Source organism: Lathyrus oleraceus, chromosome 2 (genome assembly GCF_024323335.1).
Source record: "Lathyrus oleraceus cultivar Zhongwan6 chromosome 2, CAAS_Psat_ZW6_1.0, whole genome shotgun sequence".
In the NCBI taxonomy this organism is placed as follows: Eukaryota; Viridiplantae; Streptophyta; class Magnoliopsida; order Fabales; family Fabaceae; genus Lathyrus; species Lathyrus oleraceus.
In genome coordinates this window covers 132,873,228-132,901,127 of record NC_066580.1, presented here as the reverse complement: position 1 = coordinate 132,901,127, position 27,900 = coordinate 132,873,228, and the positions used below count along the sequence as shown (strand labels likewise).

The following is a 27,900-nucleotide window of genomic DNA, read 5'->3' as shown; positions in this document are numbered from 1 at the left end:
GATTCACAGTTACCAAAAAAAAAAGGAAGATATACACGTATTTTTCGAATCCGAAAACAAGATGATGAAAGAGCGAGAAATCTACCGTCGGTATGCCTTGGAAGCGAATAGACAAGTATGCGGTTCTCTCTCTTCTTGCTCCTTCGGAATCAACGCCTTAGCTACTTTGCTTGGGCTCTCAAGAATCGCCCTAATCGATTTTGTTGCGCCTCTTCTAAGGTTCATCCTCTCTTTGATTTTTTTTATCGATTCGCCATTTTCGTCGTCCGAAAATTATTAGGGTTTTTCGTGAATAGTAATCCCTTTTTATATAGGACTCATCTCTTTCCTCTGCTGTGTTTTTTTTAGAGTAGTGGAGCCTTCGTACGGAGGATGCTTGGAGATTTTGTCTTCATCCCAGCTTGGTGGTCCCTCCCTCAATTCTCTCCATTTTGAAAATTCACTGTTGGTAACAGGTGAATTTACCACTGTAAACTCACTAAGACGAAATAGGATATGTTTTTGATGTAAACTGATCTCTGTGTGTTTGTGTTGCAGCAGCTTCCATGGTCTTGGAGAAGTCAATGTTCGATCTACGGATTCCGTTTGAAGTTAACAAATTACTCTGGATGATCTTAAGGTCAAAATTTTCACCTTCACTTGCCTGTACACGCTCATTGTTACCCCTAAAATAGTGTCGTGAAAGCAATACAACCAGCAGGGTGACCACACCAACCACAAAAATAGCAGCAGCAATCGCAATAAGAACAGCAACGACAACAGATTTCCCACTCTTTTCTGCACTTGGAAAATTATTGACTGGGATATCACTATTCTTCTTGACATCGGTTCCTCTTGTATCAACATTAACGTATGAACCAAATGATGGAAGGTCTCCTGATAGACGATTATTTGAAAGTTGCAACTGTGTCAATGCTGCCATTTTGGTCAGAGACACATGAATTTCACCAGAGAAATTGTTATTTGAGAGATCCAAAACTTCCAGGTTAACCAAATCGCCGAAACTTGAAGGAATATTTCCACTAAAGTGATTGCTGCTTAGATTCAATGCAATCTGCAAACTCCAAGGCATTTTTGGAATATCACCACTTAGCTGTTTTTCTCCAAGCTGGAGTTCTAAAACTTGTCTCAAGTTTCCAATGGACGGAGGTATAGACCCGTTAAGTTTGTTCCCTTGCAAGTAAAGTAATGTAAGGTTTGTTGTCATCTCAGACGGAATCGGTCCATCCAGAGAATTCTGGCTCAAATTCAAGGTAGACAACTTTTGCAATTGTGAAATTTGAATAGGAATAATACCATTAAGCTTGTCCATTTGAAGCTTCAAGACTTGAAGACTGATAAGATTTCCAAGTTCTGGTGGCAATGCACCAGTCAATTGATTCTCAGCCAAATTCAACAAGGCCAATTTCTTAAAAGAACCTGATTCAGGAGGTATCAAACCTGTCAACTGATTATTATCCAGCTCTATGTATGTCAAATTATGTCCGGCTTCATTGCAAGTACTCGAAGGAACCTCTCATGTCAAGGAATTTCCACCTAATCTTGACCTGACTAAACTATGTGAAATGTTTACAGGTACAGGCCCTTTCAACCTGTTATAGGACAAATCTACAAGCACTAGCTGCGGTGGAGATAAAAGGCCTTCGAGAATGGACTCGGATAAATGATTATAACTAAGATCCAACGAATTGAGATATTTTGTAATTCCAAAAGGAACTGGATCGGTAAATTGATTTTGATTAGCTGCAAATCTTCCAAAAGATGTGATGTTCATAATTGTCATTGGGATTTTGCCAACTAGTTTATTAGAGGAAAGACTCAAAAATTCCAATTTGGAAAGAATGTCAATATTTGATGGAATAAACTCAGAAAGATCATTTTCCTTAAAATCAATCACAGTCAAATTTTTATAGCTCAAAATTTGTTCAGGGATTGTTCCTTGGAAACGATTGTTTGAAAGCACAAGCTGCTCCAAAATCATAGACCTTCCAAGTTTAATTGGAATTTTCCCAATGAAAGTATTGTTACTGAGATCAAGAGACTTGAGACTAACCATTCCATCTAACTGCAAACCAATGCTTCCTTTCAAGTTATTGAAAGACATGTCAAGTGATTCCAATCCACCAAAACCATGAAGAGCAGGCAAAACACCATTCAACACATTTCTACTAAAATTCAAAAGCTTTAAACTCTCAATTTTTCCACAAGCGGAAATAAACCCATCTGGGATAGAGTACAAAAGGTTATTAGAAACATCAAGGTGCTGCAAAGTTTCAATTTTGCAAAAAAAAAAACAGGAAGAGATTATGAAGAGAGAGAAAATCCAGACAGAACAATTTTAATGACAGATGAATTGGAAAGGTTACAAGTGACCCCTTTCCATATACATGGATTGGGGTGCTTGTTGGTGTTCCAATCAGGGGTGTTAAGAAGATTGGAGAGAGTGTTCATGGTTTGTGTTTGGTTTTGAGACAAGAAAGAGAAAACCATAGGACAGAACAAAAACATAACTAGTAAAGTGGTTGTGTATTCATACCTGACCATGTTCATGTTCATCTTTGTAGCTTCCAGTGTTATAATAATATGAATATCATGTATATTTTACTATGTTGTTGAGGTGGAAGAGAATATTAATAAAGGTGGAAATGGAATGAGAGATTGTGGAAGATATATTTGAATTTGGTGTTGTTGTTTTTGGCAGAGAGCCAAAAGAACAACCGAAAGAATCAATGTATTGTACCTTAGAATTTTCATGTGTATATGTGAGGTACTTTTAAAATTATGAACTAATCACATACCGTGCGAATGGAAGAAAATGATTGAATGAATGTGAGAAGGTAATCGAATTATGAATGAGTATGTGGAAATTCTTGAATATGAATGAAAAAATTTCCAATGTAATGAAGAAATATGAATGAAAATTTTGGATATGAAATGTAGAATCTCGAATGTGAAATGGAGAATATAAATGTGAATGAAGAAATATGTATGGAATTTCTTTGAATTATGAATGAATGAGAAAATGAATATGCATGATGACCTAAAACAAAAATGTTTTGTACTTGACACATGATTTACTTGAACGGGGGGTGAAAACTGGTAGTAAGACAAATGACAGATGAATAATCACCTCGATGAAATTGGAACGAAAGATGAAACATGAGGTTCACTTGATTCTAACAAATGAAAGAGTTTTCAAATCTTGCATGGCTAAGGAGATTAATCATCTTATACCAAAATTCAAGAAACAAAGCCCAAAAGAGAAACATGGACTGGTCGTGGTAGCGAGTCCAACAACAAACGTTTTTTTTGGATAGTATCATGACCAGATGGAATGGTCATGAAGAAAGAATGCAAACGAGTGATTGATGGGGAAAAATTTTCAGGGCCAAAATTGGGGTATGACAGTTGCCCCTATTTAAACATCCTCCGCCAGAGGAAAATGAAACAACACTTTTCATCGGATCGCAATGTGGGATGGTTAAATACCATGGATGCCCAGATTTTGAACCTGAAAAGTGAAAATGCTATGATATGATATGCATGGATGCATGATTCTTTATTTTTTTGGTTTTATCTGTTAGGGACACGATGAATCCTTAACAGGAGATGCTACTGGACATACCCATCTGTGGGGAATGCTGATGGTCCACAGGGAGACAGACAAATAGGGTAAAAACCAACTCGCTGGGGATAACAATCCTGATGGAGAATCAGACACACACTGGAGAGTACTCAAAGTGAAATTCGATGAATGACACTTAGAATACAAGAGATTTTGACAGTAAATTCACACATGACTTACTAACAACCCGAACATTTTAAGAAAGTTTCCACAACAAGTTCGTACATGACTTGACGACACTAGAATAATCAAAGGAAAAGGTTCTTCAAAAATAGGCTCAGACATGACATAGTAATGCTGGAATGAAAGGTTCAGCGACAAGTTCATACATGACCTGACAATGTTGGGGAATACCAAGAATGGTTCTGATAGCAAGTTCAAACATGACTTGACACAAAATAGAAAGATTCAAAAAGAGTATATCAACAAGTTCATACATGACCTGATGACAACTTGAACATTCTTGACAAATTTGGAGATTTCTTACAAGAAAATCATCCGATCAAAGATTCTGGAAATTATTATCAACGAAAGAGTCAAAATGACCACTTTCCAAGAAGTTCCAGTTACACTTGGACTTCAAGGGCGCTGGCGACGACCAGACATAAAGATACCATTTACAAATGGATTTGACAGATGCTGGTGACAACCAGACTTAAAGATACCACATACAAATGGATTTGGCAGGTGCCGGTGACAACCAGAATTTAAAAAGACACCAGTTACAACTGGAATTCAAAATGTGCGCCAGTTACAACTGGACTTAACAGACAAAGCCAATGATAATTGGACTTGACAGAAAATGCTGGTGACAACCAGATTTAAAGAGGTACCAGTTACAACTGGATTTCAAGGGTGCTGGTGACGACCAGACTTAAAGATACCATTTACAAGTGGATTTGCAGATGTTGGTGACAATCAAACTTCGAAATGATACCAGTTACAACTGGATTTCAAAAGATGCTGGTGACAACCAGGCTTTAAAATGATACCAATTACAAACTGGATTTGACAAATGCTGGTGACAACCAGACTTAAAGATACCATTTACAAATGGATTTGACAGATGCTGGTGACAACCAGACTTTAAAAATGATACCAGTTACAACTGGATTTCAAAATGTGCGCCAGTTACAACTGGACTCAATAGACAATGCCAATGACAATTGGACTTGCAAACAAGAATGGTGATAACCAGACTTATCATACCATTTACAAATGGATTTAAGATAGTGTCAGTTACTACTCTGATCGGGGATACCAATTACAATTGGATTTGAGATAAGATGCTGCTGACAACCAGGCTTAAAAGAGATACCAGTTACAACTGGATTTTAACATTTGAGCGCCAATTACAACTGGTCTTAACAAGTGATGCCAATAACAATTGGACTTGCAGACAATGCTGGTTACAACAAGATTTATCATACCATTTACAAATGGATTTTATCAAAGTGCCAATTACAACTGTGCTTGAGGTACCAATTACGATTGGATTTGAGACAAGATGCTGGTGACAACCAGACTTTAAAGAAATACTAGTTACAATTGGGTTTAGTTCATGGTGTTTTGAGGGTGGAACGAAGGTGATGAAATTGTAACAGAGGAGAAAAAAAAGAGTATGTGTGGAGTTATGTCGTGGATGAGATTGATGGTGAAACAATGGAAGAAGTTGAAGGCTATGGAAGGTTAATGGCAGAGAGGAGTTTAGATCGGTTTTGTAAAAGATAAAGGTAGGTAAGGTGATTTGAGGAGAGAACGGTTGATGAATGGAGGTTCTCATATGGTTTTCTAAATTTTTACATGCAAAAAATAAATCCTAAAATGAGGTCTAAGATTTGTTATGCGTGCGCGTAAGATTTTTCACCTATTTCCACCTCTTTTCCTGTCTTTTTTGTTGCAAGAGAGAGGTCGTGTATCATGTGTATGCACTGGCTTTCAATCCTCCCACCAATTCTCCACACCGCGTGACACTTGTCCCATGGTTATTGGTGGCCTTTCTTTTTAAGAAAAAATCAATGGAATTAGATAAGATATGATCCTTTTTCTAGATGTCTCTCATCCTCCCTAAATAGAACGCGTGTCACCATACTAATCGAAGGAAGGAAATATTTCATTTTTTTTTCTGATTTTCTCTATTATCTATTATTATTATTATTTGATTTTTATTTGGATGAATGAGACAAACATGGATAACCATATGGGCTTTTGATTAATCCAGATTTAACGGTCGAGGTTAAATTAAAGAAACACAAATGCTAACAAATTTTAAAAATGTTAAGAATGCCCTTTCTAGAAGCTTTAATTGATAAAATCATATTAAATAAATTAAACCAACTAAAAATCATACCTTTTAAAATAAACACAATAAAATTAAAATGAAGACATGGAAAATTCTTTTTATTTTTTTTGAATATTTTGACAAAAATATTAAAAATAAAAGGGATCAAAATGAATAAAAATCGGGCGCAAAAGTGCCTAAAAAATTAAAATGAATGCACTAAAATAAACTTCTTGGAGACAGACAGGGTTTCATCAAATTTTAAAGTAAAAAACGTCAGGTTGATCAGGCTCAAGCTGATCAAAATGTGCCTGAAAAAGTAGTCAAAAATTAAACGAGCACACCAAATTAAACTACGCGCACTATAGATTAATAATAGTGATGTCAACAAGCTCTATTTCAATGTTTTTCGCCCATTTATTTTATGCATATTTGAGAAACAATTCAACCAGTCTGTTTGTATATCCAAAAAATTATCCTGGTTGATATTTTGGGCATTATGCATGATGAAAGGCATATTCTGCTTCACTAAATCCTCATTAGAATTAGATACTCTCTCCTTAATCCATACCACCGAACTAGATCACACCAAAACTAGATTGAAACCCGTACACCATGATGCATGATTCACCATAACATGCAATCTAAAAAAAAATGATCACCATGAAATTATCACCATATAAACAACAACATCATTCTCCACGCAAAAAATGTGAATTAAATCAATCAACATAATGAACAACGTTAAACACCTCCAAGCAGTGGCCAATTCATAGCAGCACATCAAAAATCGGAACAATAAAGCAATTCCACACAACTGAGCAAATAACATTCGTTCTAACAGCGTGACGTGTTACCCGTCACCAAGGTGACGCCCGTTACCCTACATGTCATCTCACACGACACCTCTGTGACGTTCGTCCCAATCAACTAAGCCTATGGGCCATGACAGTCAACCCGTCAGGCAGTTGACTAAGGCGTAATTAGGGTGACTCCTGTCACCCTAAACCATAACAAAATATGCACTTTATTCATTGGAATTTAAATAAGAACTCCGATTTTTATTCCCTATACCCCAAATCGAACAACAATAACATGGAACATAGTATATAACATCAACACATCAATTATCCATCAATTAACATGCAATTTCACTCATTTAATCATGGGTTTGACATAGTTCGTTCATCAATTTCACAATAACATATGAACACACTTTCATAGAAATTTTATCAATAAGAACACATGATTTTCATGGTATAACAATACACGAATTTCACATATTACATCACACATACCATACAATTACGTAATTAAATATCATATTCATCCAACATTCATCAAAAGGGAAAAAGTAAGGAAAATATAATGGGATTAAGGATTTCCCTCTAACCAATCATACAATATACACCTTATTATGAGTAATCCCCCGTACCTTAGGTTTTCCAACAAAATGCACCTTCAAGCTCTAAGAATGGAGTTTCCTTTAGCCCTAGTCATTGCCTCTTCTCACCATAAATTCTGTTTTATATAGAAAATCACAAAACCTCTTTACTAACCTTTTTATTAGTAATTCTTCCTCAATTAGTGACTTCCAACATCGTCCTCATTTATTTCTCTAATCACCAAAATTCCTCTCTTAATTTTAATATTATTTTAATAAAAATACTACTAATATTTTCCTTTACTCCCTACTATTTTCCACTCTTCTATTTTATCCTAATAAATTAAACAAAACAACTTCCTTCTAATTATTAATAATAATTCTCATTATTCTAATATTATTAATTCTATTATTTAATTAAATAACTAGAACTAGGCACTACCAACCCAACATATCAAATACTACTACTAACAAGTCAAACACCATTCAATACACATAGGAGTTGATTTAAATGATTAAATACACACAATTTCAATTAATTAAATAAATAAATTAGAAAAATAGGGTGTTACACATGATGGTTTCGAAACTTTAGAGATGAAAATGTATGAAATATTCTAAGCATCTAAAGTTTCGAAACTTTCAAATGAAACATAACATGAATCATAATGAACCTTTTAACTTAATCATGTATCTTGACGCTTATCTTGATTAAATTCATCATAGTTCAAGTCCATCAATATCTCTCTTTTAATCACCATTGTCTTCACCAATCTTAATCATGACCAAACATCTTGATTTAAGCTTCAAATTGGCAAGCATTCATCATGTGACTTTTTAAGCTCTTTCTTGTTTGATAATCTTCATAAATATTTTATGTTCATCAAAACTACATTTGGTAGAGCCTATTTCCCGTGAAGGAACCTGGTTAGAAGGTGAGTCTTCAGCCTTATGAAATACGGTTCGATACTTAGAACCAAACCAGGAAACAAAATTGGTTGAGGATGGATATCTTCTTCACAATCTTACGCTTTTTTGTGATGAAAAAATATATGGATGAGAATTTTTTGTTTGACATTTGATATGTGTACTTGTTCTTCATCTGAACCTTCATGTGTGACTTGCATGGTATCCCATATTTCTTTAATAGTTTCGCAATTCGATACCCTTAAAGCTCATCCATTCCCAAAGAAGATGATAATATGTTTTTGGCTTTCTTATCATGAATATTTTTCTTGTTATCTTCATCATCTTATGAAGCTTTCGGTTTTGGTTGACTTACACCATTTACAAGTGTGGTTGGTATGCAGGGACCATTTTAACGGATTTCCGTACTTCCAACCCTTGTGATTCACAAAATATTTGCATCCTAATTTTCCAAAAATTATAGTTTTCACAAACAAAACAAGATGGTCTATTGAAGTTGCTACCTCCTTCTAAGAACACTTTTAATGAAGACATTTTTTACTAGATCTAGGAGCAAGTTACCTAACTCTCTGATGCCAATCAAAGAAAATTTTTCACCCTAATTCCAAGAACATTTTTCGTAAAACACCAAATACTATGGGAGAATTTGAATTGCACAAATTCAAAGAACCTTTTACAACAAACAACTTATCACCACAAATTTGGTGATTAAGTTACAACACACTTTTTGAATAATCTTAAGTATTTGAATCTTGAATGAATTCCAAAATGAATATTGATCTTCCCTTTCAATGTTACAATTTAATAATATCTAAACCTTAAGTTCTAATAACATATTATGAAACCTTTTGAATAATTTTAAAGTTATGCACAAAGTTTCAATATTTTAAAAATGAATGAACACTTAGTAAATTGATTTGAATTGTATTAAAATTTGTATAAAAGAGGTTATTGAAATTATGACGTATCTTACCTTAAAAATACCCTAAGAAACCACTATGAATAGATGCATAAGTTTGTGGAATTTCCATGAAGGCACTACGCCAAAAAGGTTTTTTAACAGCGCATCTTAGACAGCGCTTTTAAAAGAAAGCGCTGTCTAAGGTTAAAATAAAAATAAAACACGGAAAATGTTCTAAAAAAATAATGAAAGCGCTGTCTAAGGGGGGGTCTTAGACAGCGCTTTTAGAAAGCGCTGTCTAAGACCCCCCCTTAGAAAGCGCTTTTAGAAAGCGCTTTTAAATATAGACCTTAGTCAGCGCTTTTGAGAAAGCGCTGTTTAAAGTCTTTCAATTAAAAAAAAAATTAAAACCAAAAGCGCTGTCTAAGGTGGGGGTTTAGAAAGCGCTTTTGGAAAGCGCTGTCTAAGGCTTATCTTAGAAAGCGCTTTCCACAAAAGCGCTGTCTAAGGTCTAATTAAAATTAAATTTCAGACTTCTATTTTCGTTCTCAGTTCTTTTTGTTTTCCCTCCTGCGATTAAACCCCTCCAGCAAACCCTAACAGCGAACGAGAATACATTGTAATCATTCGGTTTCAATACCAGAAAGTGTTTGAAGAATCGGTTTCAGAACGTCATTTCTACTGCGGTATGTTCTTCATTTCTGCATTTTTTCATTTCTGATTCAGTTCGTCATTTCTACTGCGTTTTGTTCGTCATTTCTTAACATTTTACCGATTCTCTCTAGTTTGTACGATTTGTCCTTACCGATTGTATATCCTATGTAAGCTTTTTCACACTGGTCACTCGAGAACGAAGGTTAACAAAGAACATGACGGTCACTCATGAACGGGGGTTATCGAAGCTCGCACCGGTAACTTACTCTTGGCTCCTCTGTTGTACCCTTTTCTCATCTCTCTTGACTGCTTTCTTGCTAGGGTTTAATTTTTTATTGTATTTTTCTCACTAATGATTGTTGGAATCACATCATAAATTGAAACTATGTTACTTTGAATTTTTGATTTTTTAGGGTTTAAGATTTCTAGTAATTGGTGTTGTGGGAGTCACAGTTGGGCTTGTTGACTCAACTTTAGGGTTTATTGTTTAACATATAGAGATGCATGAAATCTGAATCACAACTACTTTATTGTTTGTGTAAATCATGAAGGAAATATATTTTTTCTATTACGTTATGTGAACTTGGGATAACAGGGGAGCAATACTTAGGCTTTTGAATAACCAATAAGCTCAACTAATGATTTGGATAATAATCTCTTCAAGTCTGCAATGTTGTATTTTAGTTAATGTTGCTAAGTTGTAGTCAAATGCTTCCCCTATGGTTTCAGCTGTTACGATGATGTCAGGCTGTTGTCTTTTGATTGATTATGTCATTCTGGTTTGTATTTCTGGGTCTGTGTGTTCTGCAGAAAGTTTAGTTTTGGAGGTGTATAACCGACTTGTATTAGGGTCCTGTTGGCTTTTGCTGTCATTAGTGTAGCTCTAACCTGTCAGTGCAGTGAGGCATGATATTCGACCGTTTATGAGTTGACAACTTGTAGAGGGTTTGCAGGGTTGTTATGTTGGCGCTCCGGTTTTGGGACCGTGTTTTTGAGTCTAGCTCTGAGGCACATTTTATTATTGGCTTGGCACTTGGTTCATTGAAAAATTGTTGGTTGGTCTAAGGCGTTTAGAGTGTATCTTTTCTCATCTTTGTTGCGTCGACAGAGGTGAATGAATATTGAATGCTGGCTTATTTTCCTCAAGTTTGTAATAGGAGGTGGTAGATGAGTTATATTTATGGTAGTGTGTTATTTTGTTAATTTGGTTGTATCTGGTATAGAAGCATATTTGTTGGTTCTTGTACTAGTTTCTTTGTGATGTTTGTGGTGTCCTGGTTGCACATCTTGTGTCTTAATTAATAAATTGCTTTTTGGCTTTTTCAATAAATAAAAAGTTAATTTGAAAGATGTAAGAATGATTGATAGATTGCATGTTTCGGTTGGTGTTGGAAGAGACCAGGTGTAAGTTTGTTTGTTAAGTATGTTTATTGTGTTGGCATTTAACGTGCTATGGCACTTTAAGATATTGATTCATAATTTGTATACATTCCCCAAATAATATTATAATGAAATGAATGAGATAACTTCTTATTTGAATGAGATCAACATGACTTTCACCTATTAATATATAATTTATTGAAAAGATTGAGTTGTCTAAATTTCTCCAAGTGCAATGTAACAACTTAATTCTAACAGTTATCTTACTTATCTAGCTTGAAGAGTTAAGTAGAATTAATAGAAAGAGATTTTGCTTTTAGGTGCAGTTTGATATATTAGATACTTTGGGATGTCTATTATACAGTTAGTATGTATTCAATTAAAATATGTGTATGTGTTTTTTAAGGAGTATACAACTTTTTTGCTATATGATTTTAGTATATAATGTTGCAAGATAACTTGTGTGTATAAATGAAGTGGTGACTTGTCTTGGTTAGAGAACTTGTTGAACAAGTTATAGGAGTAGATGAGTTTTTTTATCTAGTAACTGTTGTCACATATCATCTGAATTGGAATAGTTAGCTAGGCTACTTAATTACTACAAATTAACAATTTTAATCTTGTAACTGTTTTGCGTGTGCATTTGACACCTATCATTTCTTTAACACTAGTTTTCATTTTCAGCGCATACTCTCTCACCTCCGTTCATCTTTCTCTCCGGCTCCTGTCTTGCCGCCATTAGACATTCATATTGTAAGTTTAATCTTTTCGTTCCTTCCTCATTCTACAAATGTTTCACACTTATCATTTCTTTAACACTAGTTTTCATTTTCAGTCCATACTCTCTCATTGTCGTTCATCTTTGTCTCGTGCTCCTATCTCGCCATCATTATACATTCATATTGTAAGTTTAATCTATGTTATTTCCTCATATATGAGTAGATGCGTTTTGCAGTCCTCTCTAAATTGTCTAATTTATTCATATTTGTTATGTTTTGCCTTGTAAGTGAGTCACATTAGATTGAATAAATTGATATGAAATGAGTTCCTTGGAACTAAGTCCTTTCTCTTGACAAAAAATTGTAATTGTTATTACTGATGTATAATGTGAGGATTACTTTATGATAGCAGTATATTTTCCATGAATGAATTAGCTGGGAGAAACACAAAAGTTTTTGTTGTGCATGTAGTCTTAAATAGTATATAGACACAAAGTTTAGACCACTAATTTCACAGGATATGTTATTATGATTGAGTGCGTTTTTGTCTAACAGTTCTGAAAAGCGCTGTCTAAGGTATACCTAAAAAAATTAAAATAGTAGGGTCTTAGAAAGCGCTTTTGGCCAAAGCGCTGTCTAAGGGGGTGGGGCTTAGACAGCGCTTTTCAAAAGCGCTGTCTAAGGTATACCTAAAAAATTTAAAATAAGAGGGTCTTATAAAGCGCTTTTGGCCAAAGCGCTGTCTAGGGGGGGGGCTTAGACAGCGCTTTTAAGATTTAAAAAAGCGCTGTCTAAACCTTTAGCAGCGGAGGTTTAGACAGCGCTTTAAAGCGCTGTCTAAGGCTAAAAAAGCGCTGTCTAAGGTCTTGTTTGTTGTAGTGAGGTTTGCAACGGTTTGGAATGAAAATGGTTCAAGAAAAGATACATTTCCGCAATGTGTAACCGATCACATAAAAGGTGTAACCGGTTACCACCTTTGTAATGTTTAAAAAAATTCACACAAAATTACCCTGCAACTGGTTACTTAAATTAGGTAATCGGTTACCTGATTAAAAAAGTGCAGAAATAAGCTTTTCAAACATTAAAAAGTATGAAACAATAACTTCTAACCGGTTACTTAAATCATGTAACCAATTACCTAATTAAAAAAGTGCAGAATTCAACTTTTGATGGCTTAGTTTTAAAGGTTTTCATGCATGATGTTCATGGATTTTATATATGAATATTGATATGATTTTCTTGAGCATCTTAAGAGATATATTGTGAATTGTAACATTGAAAGGGAAGGGAATATCAATCTCCATATTTGAATTCATTCAAGATTCAAATACTTAAGATTATTCAAAAAGTGTGTTGTAACTTAATCACCAAATTTGTGGTGATAAGTTGTTTGTTGTAAAAGGTTCTATGAATTGGTGTAATTCAAATTCCACCATAGTGTTTGGTGTTTTGTGAAAAATGTTCTTTGAATTGTAGTGGTTTAAAGTTCACCATAGTGTTTGGTATTTATGTTAGAAGGTTGTAAAAGAGGTTTTGGTGGAATGATTTAACATAGTGGAAAATCCTTCAAGGTGTGAAGGTCCTAGATGTATCCTTGGAAGATAAGGGGAACTCGTATAATTTCTTGTATTATTTATTTTTTAATACTTGAATTTATGCACTTTATCTTCCTAAGAACATAACATTTTCTTATCTTATTTTGTTTTTCTAACTTTAGTTAGGACCTATTCTAATTTTTTTAGATAGAATTTGTTTTTCCTAATTAAAGCTTTAACTTGGGGATTTGATTTTACTTTGATTTAGCTTTAATTTAGGAATTTGGTTTTCATTTGATTTAATTTTTATTTTGGGATTTTGTTCTTGATCGGCTATAATTTACACAGAACTCAAAAATCATGTCACTATAATCTTCTTCTTGATCCTGAACGAACCACCTTAAAACGTTCAAGATCTTCGCTATTCCTTTCAACAATTGTTCTTCAACCTTTACTCGGAGTTAGGTGAACAAGATCCTTGAATGAAAAGTAAAAAAAGAAACTCCAAAACTTTTTGGAGAATAAGCTTATTTTTCTTCCTTGGAGAATCCCTACAAGATTTCCTATAGGATTCACTTGCTTGAAAAATTTAATCAACATATTAGAACACTAATGAATTTACTCACACTTTCTAAGTTGAGCAAACTCATACACAAGATGAATATTTGATGATTTGAGAAAAATGAATTTTCAAAAGCTAAAGTCTCTCATTTAAAAAATAATATTAAAATTATTTATATGTGCTTGAGAAATGACACAAAGTTAGTTTAAGAAATCTCCCATGATTCGAGTCAACCACATGCAATGAATTGAGTCAAACAATGAAAACACTAGAGGTTTTTAAGATATAACTTCAATCACGAGTTGAGTCGTGTGACCTGACTCAAAAACATCATTGACTCGAGTCACATTTCTCGAATTCAAATATTTTGAAACACAATTGTCCATGAACCAATTTAAGTTGTTTCATGACTCGAGTCAAGTTGAAAAAATGATTGATCCGAGTCAAATATATCATGATTCGATTCAAATATCATTATATGTATTAAAAATACTTTTTAAGCTAGAGTATATGTACGTCTTGTATGAGGAACTCAAATACGATAAATTTACATTAAGACAATGCATCAAAACAATTAAATGATAATTTTACCCAAGGATTAATTTCAGTTCTACCCAACCAAAAATAAAATGGGCTTGAATTGAATAATAATGCAATCCAAGGTTATTTGGAAAAAGTGTAATTTGCTCAACCCGATTCGATTCCTAATGAGGGATCCCAACATAACTCCTTAGTCATCATGTAGACTTTCTCGCACAAAAAAATATTCATCTTCCAAAACGAAACATTTTTTTTTGGATATCCAATAAAATATATAGAACCCTAAACAATTCTTTCACATCTTTATCCTAAAACGCATATTCTCAATCTTCATCCCAAAATTCAACAAACTTTTGTGGGGGCGTTCTATTTTGTGTTGTGATTCAATTTATGATTCAAACATTAACAAATCTTGGAATAATTCTTTCTAGAGCAGGTAAAACATTGATGTAACATAAAAAATATAGAACTATGGAGAAGAAATTAGGGGTGGTGGGTATGGTAACAAGGCTAGTCAAACTCAAGCGATATACAAAATGGAAGAATGTGACCAAAATGGGGAAGCAAAGAAGGATAAAAAATGTAAGACATGAACTTAGTATCATATAATATTATATGATGGGGACAATAGCATAAAGAGAAGGAAAATAGATCATTTCTTAAATTATTATAGTTTTGATATGTTGACCAATTGACTTCAAGCAAAAAAGGGAGGGGTAAATTGTGTTGTTTGAAAATCTAAAACAAATAATAATTTTTTTGGTGTTTAAAACAATTTTATTTAAGTTAATTAACAACCAGGATATTGTAGAAGAAATATAGAAAGAAGATTGAGATGAAGAGAGATAATGTTTACAGGTGAATTTGGTAAACAAAACAAGATTATAAGAATTTAAGATAGAAAATAATTTGAATGTAGTAATAACTTAAATGTAAAATGCTTTGAGTTTATAAAAGTGGAACTCATACGTACATATTTCCTAACTCGTTTCTCAATACACATACACTTTGAGTTTGCAGGATTCTTAGTACAATGTTGACTCGTATAACATAAATAAAAGTTTCGTTATATACTAGCCTAAAAATAACTATCCACAAAGGTCGATTAGACACATTGCACCACGCCTCATTCCCATGCAGCCGTTATCTTCGACGGACTTCCACGTGTTTCTGAATAACCACCTGGTTCTATCCACGTATGATTCATTCTACTGATCAAACAACCAACCCAAATATTAGAAATTTTACTAAGTCCAAATTTCATACATTCTCTTGGTCTTTGGCTAGCACTCGAATGATAATCGTTAAGTTACCATTCGATAAACCAAAGTCATCAATTCAATCTTATGGTCTCAATCGACCATGTTCGACTTCACCTCACTATGGCATGCCTTCATCTCTTGCTTACTATTAATATCATTATCGAAAATCCAACGTAACAGAAACACAACGTAAATAACATAAACAACAAAAATTAAAGAGATAAGATGTAGAGAGATTGCACTAGCGATTCATACATGTTCAACATAACCATTTGGCATACTCTTGTCTCCGAGAGTTTTCTCTAGAGAGTTCGACTAAAAACACACTTGATCTTTTTATAGGAATTTCTCACGAACTTACAACATTAAATAAATAAAACTTTTATATTGGCTACGTTCAAGATGTTAGTTTATGCCCGGTCTCTAGGGGGTAAATTAGATTTATTGGATTTTTCTCAATTTGCAGCGTTAGCATTAGTTTTGTTAATTTTCAGAACTGATATGAAAATAAATATGCTGAAAAATAAATGTAAAAAGTAAAGGACACAATGATGTATATTGGTTCCCCTTACAATCCAGAGTACTTCATCTCCCTCACTCCCCGTGAGATATTTTCCATTATGTCATATATTTGTACAAGTCTTCAACCAATATCAACCCTACATTATTCTAAGATAACCAACACAAGTGAAAAAAGAAAACAATTCTTTCTTTTTCACTCTCTTGTTTCCAACAATCCTGGACAACAAGGTAAACACAAATTTGAGTTTGTAACAGAAGTTATAACTCTTAAATCAATTATGTATTAATTTATTTCTTCTTTGTATTAATCACAATCCAAACATATACGCCTAAATGCTCAGAACAATATGAATGAAACTTTAATGAATATGTATGAAAGTTCATGCAGAAAGTTCATATTTGGAAGTTTAGAAACTTGTATTGGATTCTGAGATGTGAAAGTTGTATCTCAAAGAATCTCTTTTGAAATAGGAAATTTTGTGTTTAAGAGTTTATTTTTGAAAAACTGAATCACATGTGTGTGTGTGTGTGTGTGTATATATATATATATATATATATATATATATATATATATATATATATATATATATATATATATATATATATATATATATATATATATATATATATATATACCCTTTTGATATAGTGTATATTCATGAAACATTGCCATGTTTGATGTATGAAAGATGCAAAATGTTGGAATCAGATTTTTCATGAAAATTTTAAATGTGTTTCCGGTTACCATAGATTTTGTAATTATTATTTTTCAAAAATTAAGGTATTTTTACGTTTTGAGTAACTTGTGAAAATTGTGGGAGTTTGAAGTACTTTACCGCGGTTTAAAATGCCGTAATTTACCAAAAACAGAATGGTTAATTTCAAAATCATTTGAAAAGATGCATGAAAGGTTTAAGATGAATATATATGTTATTTATGAGCAATTAAGATATATATATATATATATATATATATATATATATATATATATATATATATATATATATATATATATATATATATATATATATATATATATATATATATATATATATATATATATATATATATATATATATATACTTGAATTATAATGCATATTCAACCATCTTAATTATTCCATTAATTTTCCAAAGCTTTATGATAACTTGAACTTGACTGTTCTAGTTTTTAAGCTTTGACTTCCTTTTGTTAATGTGTTTGTCTTCAACAAAACTATAACCAAGGACAAGAAGAACTATTCTTCACATTCTCCTCCCTTTTGATGATGACAAAACATCATTTAAAATTTTACTTATTCATCAATGAGTTGCTTCAATATGTGAATTTTTGAAATATTGAGTAGCAACTAGAATCTCTCATTATCTTGTATATCTACCCCTTGCATTTTTAACTCAAGACTTTCTCCCCTAAAAATATATGAACAAGAACAAATAGAATACCAACTATTTCTCCTTCTTTTAATATCATAACAAAGAAGAAAAAGTAGAATAAAATACAAGCAAAGTGATAACATAGGAAGGATATATTATTGTAATTGAAAATTAATAGCACAAAATTAGACACTTATCTCCTTCATAATGATTTTATGTCAAATTTGATATCAATGTTGATACTTATTCAAAACATATTTTCAATCAATGAAACTTTTAGAACAACCATATTATATGGTCTTGTGTCTTGAATGATCAATCTTGATTTGACGATGCTAGCATATGACCTTCAAGTACCTACAAAACAATTAGATACATCTAGGTATTCAATTTTCTTTGGGTCATTTTGGGTTAGATACCTTCATCACCCATACATACTCACTATAAGGAATACCATAACTTATTATGTAGCAAGCATTAATAGTATGACCTTTTTCTTTACGATAGAAACAAGTAGGACTACCAACATGATTACTTTTATAAGTACTTTTATTATCATTTACAACATATTCTATCTTTGATTCTTCATTGTTGAATTTGTTAGTAGCATTTACAAATATGGTTTGACTTGTACTAGGTTTGTTAAAGTTAGTAAATCCAAAACCACATTTATCATTTGAAATTTTTTGACTACTTAACACATTTTCTAAATCAATTTGACCCTTTTCAAAATTCATAATTATTTGGTTTAATTCAACAATTTTAAACTCTAGAGATGCACGGTTATTGCATGTTGAGTTTTTGATTAAGTCTAACTCCACTTGATAGTTATTAGCTTTTCTTTCTAGATTTGAAATAGTTTTGTTTTGACTTGAACATTTTTTAGAAAGTTTTAAAAGTTCATCATTTAATTCATAAAAGATACTTTGTAATTCATCATAAGATGGAATATCACCAGTTTCAGAATTACTAACCTCATGTTCTTCACCACTTGAATGATGTGAGACCATCAACGTCGTGGTTGTATGATCTTCATATGAAGATTAACTTATTTCATTCTCATCTCATGCTACATATGCTCTCTTTTCCCTTTTGTGATTTTTTCTTTTGAATTTATCTTTCTTTTCAAGTGTATGACATTCACTTTTGACATGTCCCCTTTTTCCACATTCAAAATATATAACTTTATTTTCATGAGAATTTTTCAAAAATAAAAGTATTCACCACAGAACAATGGAGGCTTGTTATTGCTGGCACCATCTCTGTACACCGGGTTTGTAGAAGCCATTATGGATCACAAGAGCAGATTACTTGAACTTGTTCCGATACAAATTGTTAGTTTATGTGTGATCTTTAAGAGGGGGGTGAGTTAGATTTATTGAATTTTTCTCAATTTGCAGCGTTAACACTGATTTTGTTAATTTTCAGAACTGATATGAAAATAAATATACTGAAAAATAAATGTAGAAAGTAAAGGACGCAATGATGTATACTGGTTCCCCTCACAATCCGAGATTACTCTAGTTCCCTCAGTCCCCATGAGAGATTTTCCATTATGTCAGATCTTTGTACAAGTATTCAACCAAGACCAATCATACAATCTTCTAACATAAGCAACACAAGTGAAAAAAGAAAAAGAAAAATATTTTTCACTCGTTTCTAACAATCCTGGACAACAAGGTAAACACAAATCTGAGTTTGTAACAAAAGTTATAACTCTTGAATCAATTATGTATTAATTGGTTTCCACTTTGTATTGATCACAATCCAAACATATAAGCCTAAGTGCTCAGAATTAATATGAATGAAACTTTAATGAATATGTATGAAAGTTCATATTTGAAAGTTTAGAAACATGTTTGGATTATGAGATGTGAAAGTTGTATGTCAAAGAATCTCTTTTGAAATATGAGAGTTTTATGTCTAAGAGTTTAAAAAAAAGAAGCTAAAACCACATGTCTATATACATGCAATATGCCCTTTTGAAAGAATGTATATTCATGAAACATTGCCATGTTTAATGTATGAAAGATGCAAAATGTTGGAATCAAATTTTTCATGAAAATTTGAAATTTTCGAATGTGTAACCGGTTACCATAAACGGTGTAATCAGTTACACCTGATACTTTTTCAAAAATTAAGGTATTTTTATGTTTTGAGTAACCGGCGCAAATTGTGGTTGTTTTAAGGTACTATTAAGGTGGTTTAAAATGCCACAATTTACCAAAAATAGAATAGTTAGTTTCAAAATCATTTTAAAAGATCCATGAAAGTTTTAAGATAAATATGCATGATATTTATGATCAATTAAGATATATATACTTGAATTGCAATGCATTTTCAACCATCTTGATTCTCTGATAATTTAAACTTGATTGTTCTAGTCTTCAAGTCTTGAGTTCTTTTTATTGATGTGTTTGTCTTCATCAAAATATAAAAAAGGACAATAAGAACTCTTCTTCACACAAGAACCAACAGACACGACATTTACACGAGTTTAGCCTAGGAACCTTGAAATAAAGCTTTTACACAAGTCAAACTCAAGACACCGCAACAATGATTTTAACTAGTTTATCTTCCAACATTTTAAGTACTTTACAAATAAAACTAACTAGATAATAACATTATTGAATAATAAAAATTAATCGCATCATTGATTACAACACAACTTTCACAAGAACTTTTTCAGTCTATTGGCACTATGATAATTCTCATGAAAAAGAAAATTTAGAACAAAGAGAGTAGAAGAAAATTAGAGAGATTTCTATTAATAAATTTGGTGTAAATAAAAATGAGGAGAAACCTCCTTTCTATAAATAATTTTTTGGCTCAAAAAACAAAATGATACATGGGCAAATGAATTGATTTATTCAATTAACCCTAGCTAGTAATCGATTAAAAGATTTCAAAATACGCCAACCCTTTTCAAAAAATGGAACCCTAATACGACTGTAATGGATTAATAGGTCTTTAACCTTTCTCTTATCAATGGTACCAAATCCTTAAATGACTAGGTTGTGTGTAAACTTCCTTTATTGATTAAAAAAACTTCATAGTCAATTCCATTCAAGCTTTGATTGGTTTTAAAAAAAATATATGAAATCGGAGAAGGTTTTAAGACTTTTCTATGTGTGTGCGATTTCCTTTATAATTTTTAAATTAATCACTATAAGACGTTAAGCGCAGGACCATGCAAGATTTCACACTTTCTCTCTTTGATACTTCAAGATACACTTCTTGAGTTAATGACTGATTCTCACTTCAATTGGATATTTTGAATAGACTGACTAATGAAGCTTGAGATATCTTCTTGGTCAGGATCCATCATAAAAAGTTTTACTTGATAGTTGATACTAACTCCCATGTCCCAAAGAAATCTCAACATCTAAAATATGTTTGACTTATTGAGTGGTCATCTTTAAAGTTGCTTCATTAGTTATCATCATTAAAATCAACTGAGGAATATACATGCAAGCACATAGATGCAAATTCTCCTCCTTGTTTACGATAGCAAGACATCTCTCAAGGAGGTGGTAAACAAACAAAATGATGGATAAAGATTTGAAGTGATCAAACTCCCCCTCACAGATAAAGAGGGTACACTTTACTCCCCCTGAAAGTATACTTCCCATTGACATTTTCAAAAAGGTGGCTACATAATTAGATATCTCAAGCTCATAGATCACAATAAAAAAGGAGGGTACATTTAAAAGCAAACAAACTTGCAATGAAAAAGCATACGGAATTTTTTTTATTACAATAAGCTAATAAAAGCAAAAGATTTAAAAAATATTCTTCATCAAGAAACGAGACATAGATCAAAGACATCTACTCGTTGTAACTATCATCAGTAACATAAGGCATTCCATTCTTAACCGAAAAATTTATTAGAGAGTAGAATTGCTTGGATAATATACGCAAAGCTTTGCATTCTCTTGAGAGCTTGAGAGGATAGGATAGAGGATAACATTCCTTCAGATGATAGATCTTGAAGAAATTAGTATCATTTTCTTCCAAGTTTTATGGCTTATGCTCTTAGTCTCCATTAACAACTCAAACCTTTATCAAACTTAGAGAATTTTTTATAATTATAATGAGAATGAGAATTTAAATTTTACCTTCCAAGTTAAAACTAGTATTCAACATGATTTTTGTGATCAAATGTCCATATGATAGTTCATATGCCCAATGGTTTGAATATTATGAGTAAGAATCCACATGAACACCATGTCATCCTTCAAAAGCTCTTCACAGTTAGTATTTCGTTGAATAAGTACACGAGTCACTAGATGACATAGGTCATGCGAAACTATCTCATGTTTAAACACCAAATATTACTAATGCATCAATTATTACGCTTCCTAAATTATGCTTCAAGAATCCATCACCTAAAAAATGCAAAGCGACGTCAAAGCCACCATCAATAGCTAAGAGACCTCACTCCCTTATTCTCTACCAAGGAGAAGAAAATTCATATGAGAATATCACAATGGGGAATGCAAAAGGTTTACCTAGGCCAAGAACATCCCTATTGTGGAATAACAAAGAAAATTAGTAATAACCAAAAGAAACTAAAAGAGGCATAATATCTATGAACCAGGAACAACCTTAGGCAAAATTAACAAAGAAAATAGGTATTAATAGAAAAGTCGTCCTAAGAGGCACAATTTAGATGGGTCATGAAAAACCCTAAGGCCATATTACTAAAGAGAGTCAGTATCAACCGAAAAGGTACCCATAGAGGCATAATTTCTATAGGTTAGGAATATCTCTAAAGCCAAACAACAACAAAAGTTGGTATTGACCGAGAAGAAACCGAAAGAGAGGAAAATTTAAAAATATTGTCATATCTAAAATTTTGATTTATTTTCTTGTATGGTTTTAAGAGCATTCCATTTTAAATGAATGAGATAACATAGTTGGTATTGTAGTAAGTGTGTTAGCATGAGGTCCCTCGTCCAAATCCCACCTTCTCCAATTTTTGAGTTTTTTTTTGTTTTACTTTCATTTATAGTATTTTTAAAATTAAAAATTGAACTTTTTATTTTTTATATTTATTTTCGATTTTTCTATTAAATTATTTTTAAAAATTAGTATTTTATTTTTTTAATATATTTTTAGTCAAAAAATCAAAACAAAACAAAATCAAATTTTTTTATTCTTGTTATTATTACTATTATTCAAGGTTAGTTATTTTGATTATCATTTAAAAATATTACTTTATTATTATTATGACATAAAATACCAAAAATAATTTAAAAAATCAAATTCAATCTTTACGGTTACATTTAACATATGTCATCAATTCATCCAGATTCATTAGTTTGGTCACAAAAGAGTAAATAATATCAATTCAGATCAAATCACATGCAAATCTTCCTAATTCGACAAATCCAATTTAATTCTTGACCTAATATTTACACTATAAATAAGACTTAAAATTAAAATTAAAATGCATCCACAATTTACAAATTTATAATCTTAAAGTTGTTGCTCTTCACATCAAAGAACAACAACTAAAGCCTAAAACCCTAAGCGGAATTTGTGAAGTCCAACCACCAATCTAATTCGCACCTCCCAACCACACACAAAACAAGCAAAGAATTAAAGGAAAGAGAAAGAGTCAGAAGGGAAAAGAAAAAAATGAGAAATTAAAGTATAGTCTTTTTTTAAAAAAATTGTGTTGGAGAAAATTTGTTCTCCATATGTTGGTCTTTTACTTTTTAAGTTTTGTTGATGCTTTGCATGCGTTAAGACTTTGTTGTGTTTGTCTATTTGAAATGTGTTATTGAATTTTATGTTAACTATTTTTTTAATTTGATTTGAATATGGACTAAGTCCATCCAAGATTCTGGTTTCCTTTTTATTTTATATATATTCTTCTTAATTTTATTTCTCGGTTCTTACACCGTTCACCATTTTTTATTTTCCGGTTCTTACACCGTTTCTCGTTTTTACTTCACACTTCTTACACCTTTTATCATTTTTATTCAACAGTTCTTATACTATTATCGTTAGTTTCGATTCTTACACCGCTATCATTTAGCATTTGTTTTCTTATCAATAATGATTTATCTGACATTAGTTTTTATACCAGTGACGTTTGAATTCTTTCATACCCCAGCATAGTCTGCATTTCCTACATGCCTAGAAACCTGCACAACTCTTTTATTAGGCAAAATTTTGTGTTTTCTTGTATTTAATTATCTCCTATTACAGTCACATGATGACTCATTGTCAATCATGCCCTAGAGTTAAAGTTAATTAAATAGGGACAACTGTCATACTCAAATTTTTGACTGATTTACGTTGTATGGTTTTAAGGAGCTTTCTATTTCGAATTAACAAGATAGCTCAGTTGGTAGTGTAGTAAATGTGTTTAACCGGAGTGTATTTTTAAATTAAAAATTGAACTTTTTAGTTTTATATATTTATTTTCAATTTTTTTATAAAATTATTATAAAAACTAGTATTTTATTTATTTTAATGTATTTTAGTCAAAAAAATAAAAAAAAAAGTCAAACTTTTTTTATTCTTGTTGTTATTACTATTATTCAAGTTTAGTTGTTCTGATTTTTTTTTAATTATTACTTTATTATTATTATTATGACATAAAATACCAAAAGTAATATTAAAAAATCAAATATAATATTTACTGTTACATTTTATAAAGGTCGTAAATCCATTCGGATTCATTAGCTTGGTCACAAAGAAATAGATCATATCAAATTAGATTAAATCACATACAAATCTTCCTCCGACAAATCCAATTTAACTCTTGACCTAATATTTACACTATTTGGATCTTAAATAATAATAAAAATGCATCCACAACTCACAAATTTACAATCCTAAATTGTTGCTCTTCACATCGAAGAACAACAACAACTAAAGCCTAAAATCCTGAGTTCCATATGTGAAGTCCAACCACCGACTCAAACCGCACTTCACAACCACAAACAAAAAAAGCAAAGAATTAAAGGAAGGAGAAAGAGTCTGAAGCGGAATCAGAAGGCGAAAGAAAGAAGGAGAGTTTTTTTTACCTTTTTGTGCCAGAGAAAATCTCATATTCGTAGGTTAGTCTTTTACTTTTTAAGCTTCGTTGATGCTTTCCATGCGTTAAAACCTTCTTGTGTTTTTTTAAAAATTGTGTTTTGAATTCTCCTTTCTTTTCTCCTTCAAATTCCCAAACAAAGCTTTAGTATAACTCTATATGGTCGACTACCTATCAAATAAGTTATATGATTTCACTCTTATAACATAGTCATTTTTTTTATTTAATCAGTATTGTTATTTTTTTTTAAACACAACAATATGTTTAATATTTATAATGTATTCTAAAGAGTTAAAAAATAATTATTTTATAATTAAAAAATACAAACGGATATATTTATAAAAAATATATAAAGTATTTAACCTTTTTAATTTAACAACTATTATAATTTTTTAAAAACACAAATATTTTTGATTAAAATATTTTAAAATATAATTATAATTTGTGTTCATTATTCTATAGAGATAAAAATAAATGATTTATATATTTTTTTAGTCCATTATCTTAACCCTGAGGTTCATTTTGATCCTTAACTTAAAAAATGTTCATATTTATCGCTTAACTCTTCTGAACGTATCATATGATGTTAGTCATTTTCGTCAAATTAGTGATAAATTTATCGACTAAATTTTGAGTTTTTTTGTTGTTACTTAGATGAAAAAGACTAACATTATATGTTTTGAAGAGTTAATGAATCACTATGGACATATTTTAAGTTAAGGGACCAATATGAACCCCGAGATTAAGATACAAGACCAAAAAAGATATTAAGCCAAAGAAATATATTGATATATTTGAAATAAATAAGTACTTTTCTAACAAATTAAAATTTTTACGAATGAAAAAACAAGACAATAATAGCTAGTTAGATAATAAATATATCATTTTTATATATTTTTAATATTCCACTTGCATATTTCATTGAGTCACAACTCTTCCATTTTTCTTTTAAATTTTGATAATAGGATCAAATGGAGTGTTCACTTTCTTAAAACGTAAGTGTCTGAACTTATCAAGCATTTACTCAACATAATGTGTTTGACTAAGTTCATAACCCCCGTTATTTTGATTTAATTTGATCCCCAAAATATTGTCAACTAGTCCAAGATTATTCATCTCGAATGTGGATGTTAGAAACCTCCTTGTTTATAAAACTGCATTCATCTCGTTGCTAATGATCAATATGTCGTCAACAAAAAGACAAAGAAATATTACAATATTTTTGATGGGAAATTAAGACACAATAACAGACCAATATGCAGCGGATATAAGATTCCTAAAAATTATAGGAACCTTGAGGATCAACAACAAATATAAGATGACAAATCGAACAAATAAAGATACAAAAGAACACTAATATTTTTAATGTGGAAAACCCCTCAATATGAGAGTAAAAACCACGAGTCGTCAAGACCAAAGAAATAACTCCACTATAATCAATTTAGGATACAAGAGAGTTTTAAAGTAATTCAAAAACTAGTGCTAACAACCGCAAATCACAAAGCAAAATAGCTTACAAATAAGAATAAAAAAACTAAAACATTTCCCAAATCTGCATCTTCAGTGAGAAGCAGATAACTCTCACCTTAGAAGTTATTTTAAAATTCTGAATAATCAAAAGTTACATATATGTGATACGAACCTACCTTCCAAATTTGAGCTCGATCTGATGGTTGAAGAACCAGGGATCATTGATTTAGTGAGACTAATTGCAAAGAAACTGGAATGAGTTTCTCTCCTCTTTTCTCTCTTTTGAATCCTTATTTTTTCTCTATCTCTCTCAACCCTAAATTGATCTTTTCCACTTAAATAAGTGATACAAGTGGGTTAATCATACTTTGGTCTTTATCTACATAGGAAGGGAGCCCACACCCAACAAATCTACCCCTTGCAACTATGTCGAAAAAATCACCAAACCGGCAATATCACAACAAGCTTGAAATTTCCTTCTTGGTAATGCTTTAGTCATCATATCAGAACCATTGTCATCTGTATGAACTTTAGCTAACTCCAACAACTTAGCATCCAAAATATCATGTAACCAATGATATCTCACATCAATGTGTTTGAACCTATTATGAAAAGTCAAATTCTTACCAAGATGAGTAGCGCTTTGACTATCAACAAATAACACATATTTGTATTGAACAAAGTCAAGCTCATGCAAAAAATTCTTCAACCATAATAACTATTTGTATTCTTCATTAATTGCAATGAACTTAGTCTCTGTAGTAGACAGTGCTACAAACTTTTGCAATTTGGACTGCCAAGCCACAACTTCCCCTGCAAATTTAATCATGTAGCTTGAAGTGGACTTTATATAATCAATGTCTCTAGCCATATCATATATCCATTTTACAGCATTCCAATGCTCTCTACCTGGATTTGACAAAAACATACTAACTGTACCAGCATCATGTGATATATCTGGTATTGTATACATCATTACATACATCAAACTGTCCACAACAAACACATAAGGAACACATTTCATATCAAACGCTTCCTCTTCACTTGAAGTACTTTGATTAGAACCCAACTTGAAATGAGTAGCAAGAGGAGTACTTACCGCCTTAGAACTTTTCATTTTGAATCTTTGCAGCACTCTTTCGATATAGTATTATTGTGACATCCAAAATTTCTTCTCTTTTCTATCATGCATGATTCTAATGCCAATAATCTGTTTAGCTACTCCCATGTCTTTCATGGAAAATGAATCCCCTAATTGCTTCTTTAACATGTTAATGTTAGAAATACTTTTCCTTACAATAAGCATATCATCAACATAGAACAACATGATAATGAAGTCATTGTTAGAAAATTTTCTAACAAAGACCCAATGATCTGAAGTAGTCTTCTAGTATCCTCGATCACATATAACAAAATCAAACTTCTTGTACCATTGCCTTAGAGCTTGCTTCAATTTATATAAACCCTTTCTCAATCTACACACATGATCTTCTTTACTTTTATCTTGAAAGCCATCAGGTTGTTTCATGTAGATCTCTTTCTCCAAATCACCATGAAGGAAAGCTAATTTCACATCCATTTTCTCAACTCCTAAATCAAGAGTAGCATCCAAACTCAACACGGTTCTAATTGATGACATCTTTACAAAAGGTGGGAAAATATCATTAAAATCAACACCCTCTCTTTGACGGAAACCTTTCACTACTAATAT

General features: G+C 31.7%; 1 protein-coding gene across 1 annotated transcript; it reads right to left on the bottom strand.

Moving 5' to 3' along the window:
- Positions 1-478: 478 nt before the first annotated feature.
- LOC127122252 (LRR receptor-like serine/threonine-protein kinase FLS2) lies at positions 479-27,306 on the bottom strand. The gene is made up of 4 exons (XM_051052617.1): positions 26,909-27,306; positions 26,632-26,836; positions 1,574-2,263; positions 479-1,447 (listed from the first exon to the last, which is right to left on the bottom strand). The coding sequence occupies exons 1-4, from the start codon at positions 27,304-27,306 to the stop codon at positions 479-481; spliced, it is 2,262 nt and encodes a 753-aa protein (XP_050908574.1).
- Positions 27,307-27,900: the final 594 nt, after the last annotated feature.

What these genes read in the sequence shown, in the direction of transcription:
- LOC127122252 (XM_051052617.1), bottom strand. Translation starts at nt 27,306, where the DNA reads ATGAAAAGTTCTAAGGCGGTAAGTACTCCTCTTGCTACTCATTTCAAG. An exon ending in ATTAATGAAGAATACAAATA is followed by an intron (nt 26,837 to 26,908) that starts GTTATTATGGTT and finishes ATTTGTTGATAG; the next exon opens with TCAAAGCGCTACTCATCTTG. An exon ending in GTTGTGATATTGCCGGTTTG is followed by an intron (nt 2,264 to 26,631) that starts GTGATTTTTTCG and finishes GAAACTTTGCAG; the next exon opens with CACCTTGATGTTTCTAATAA.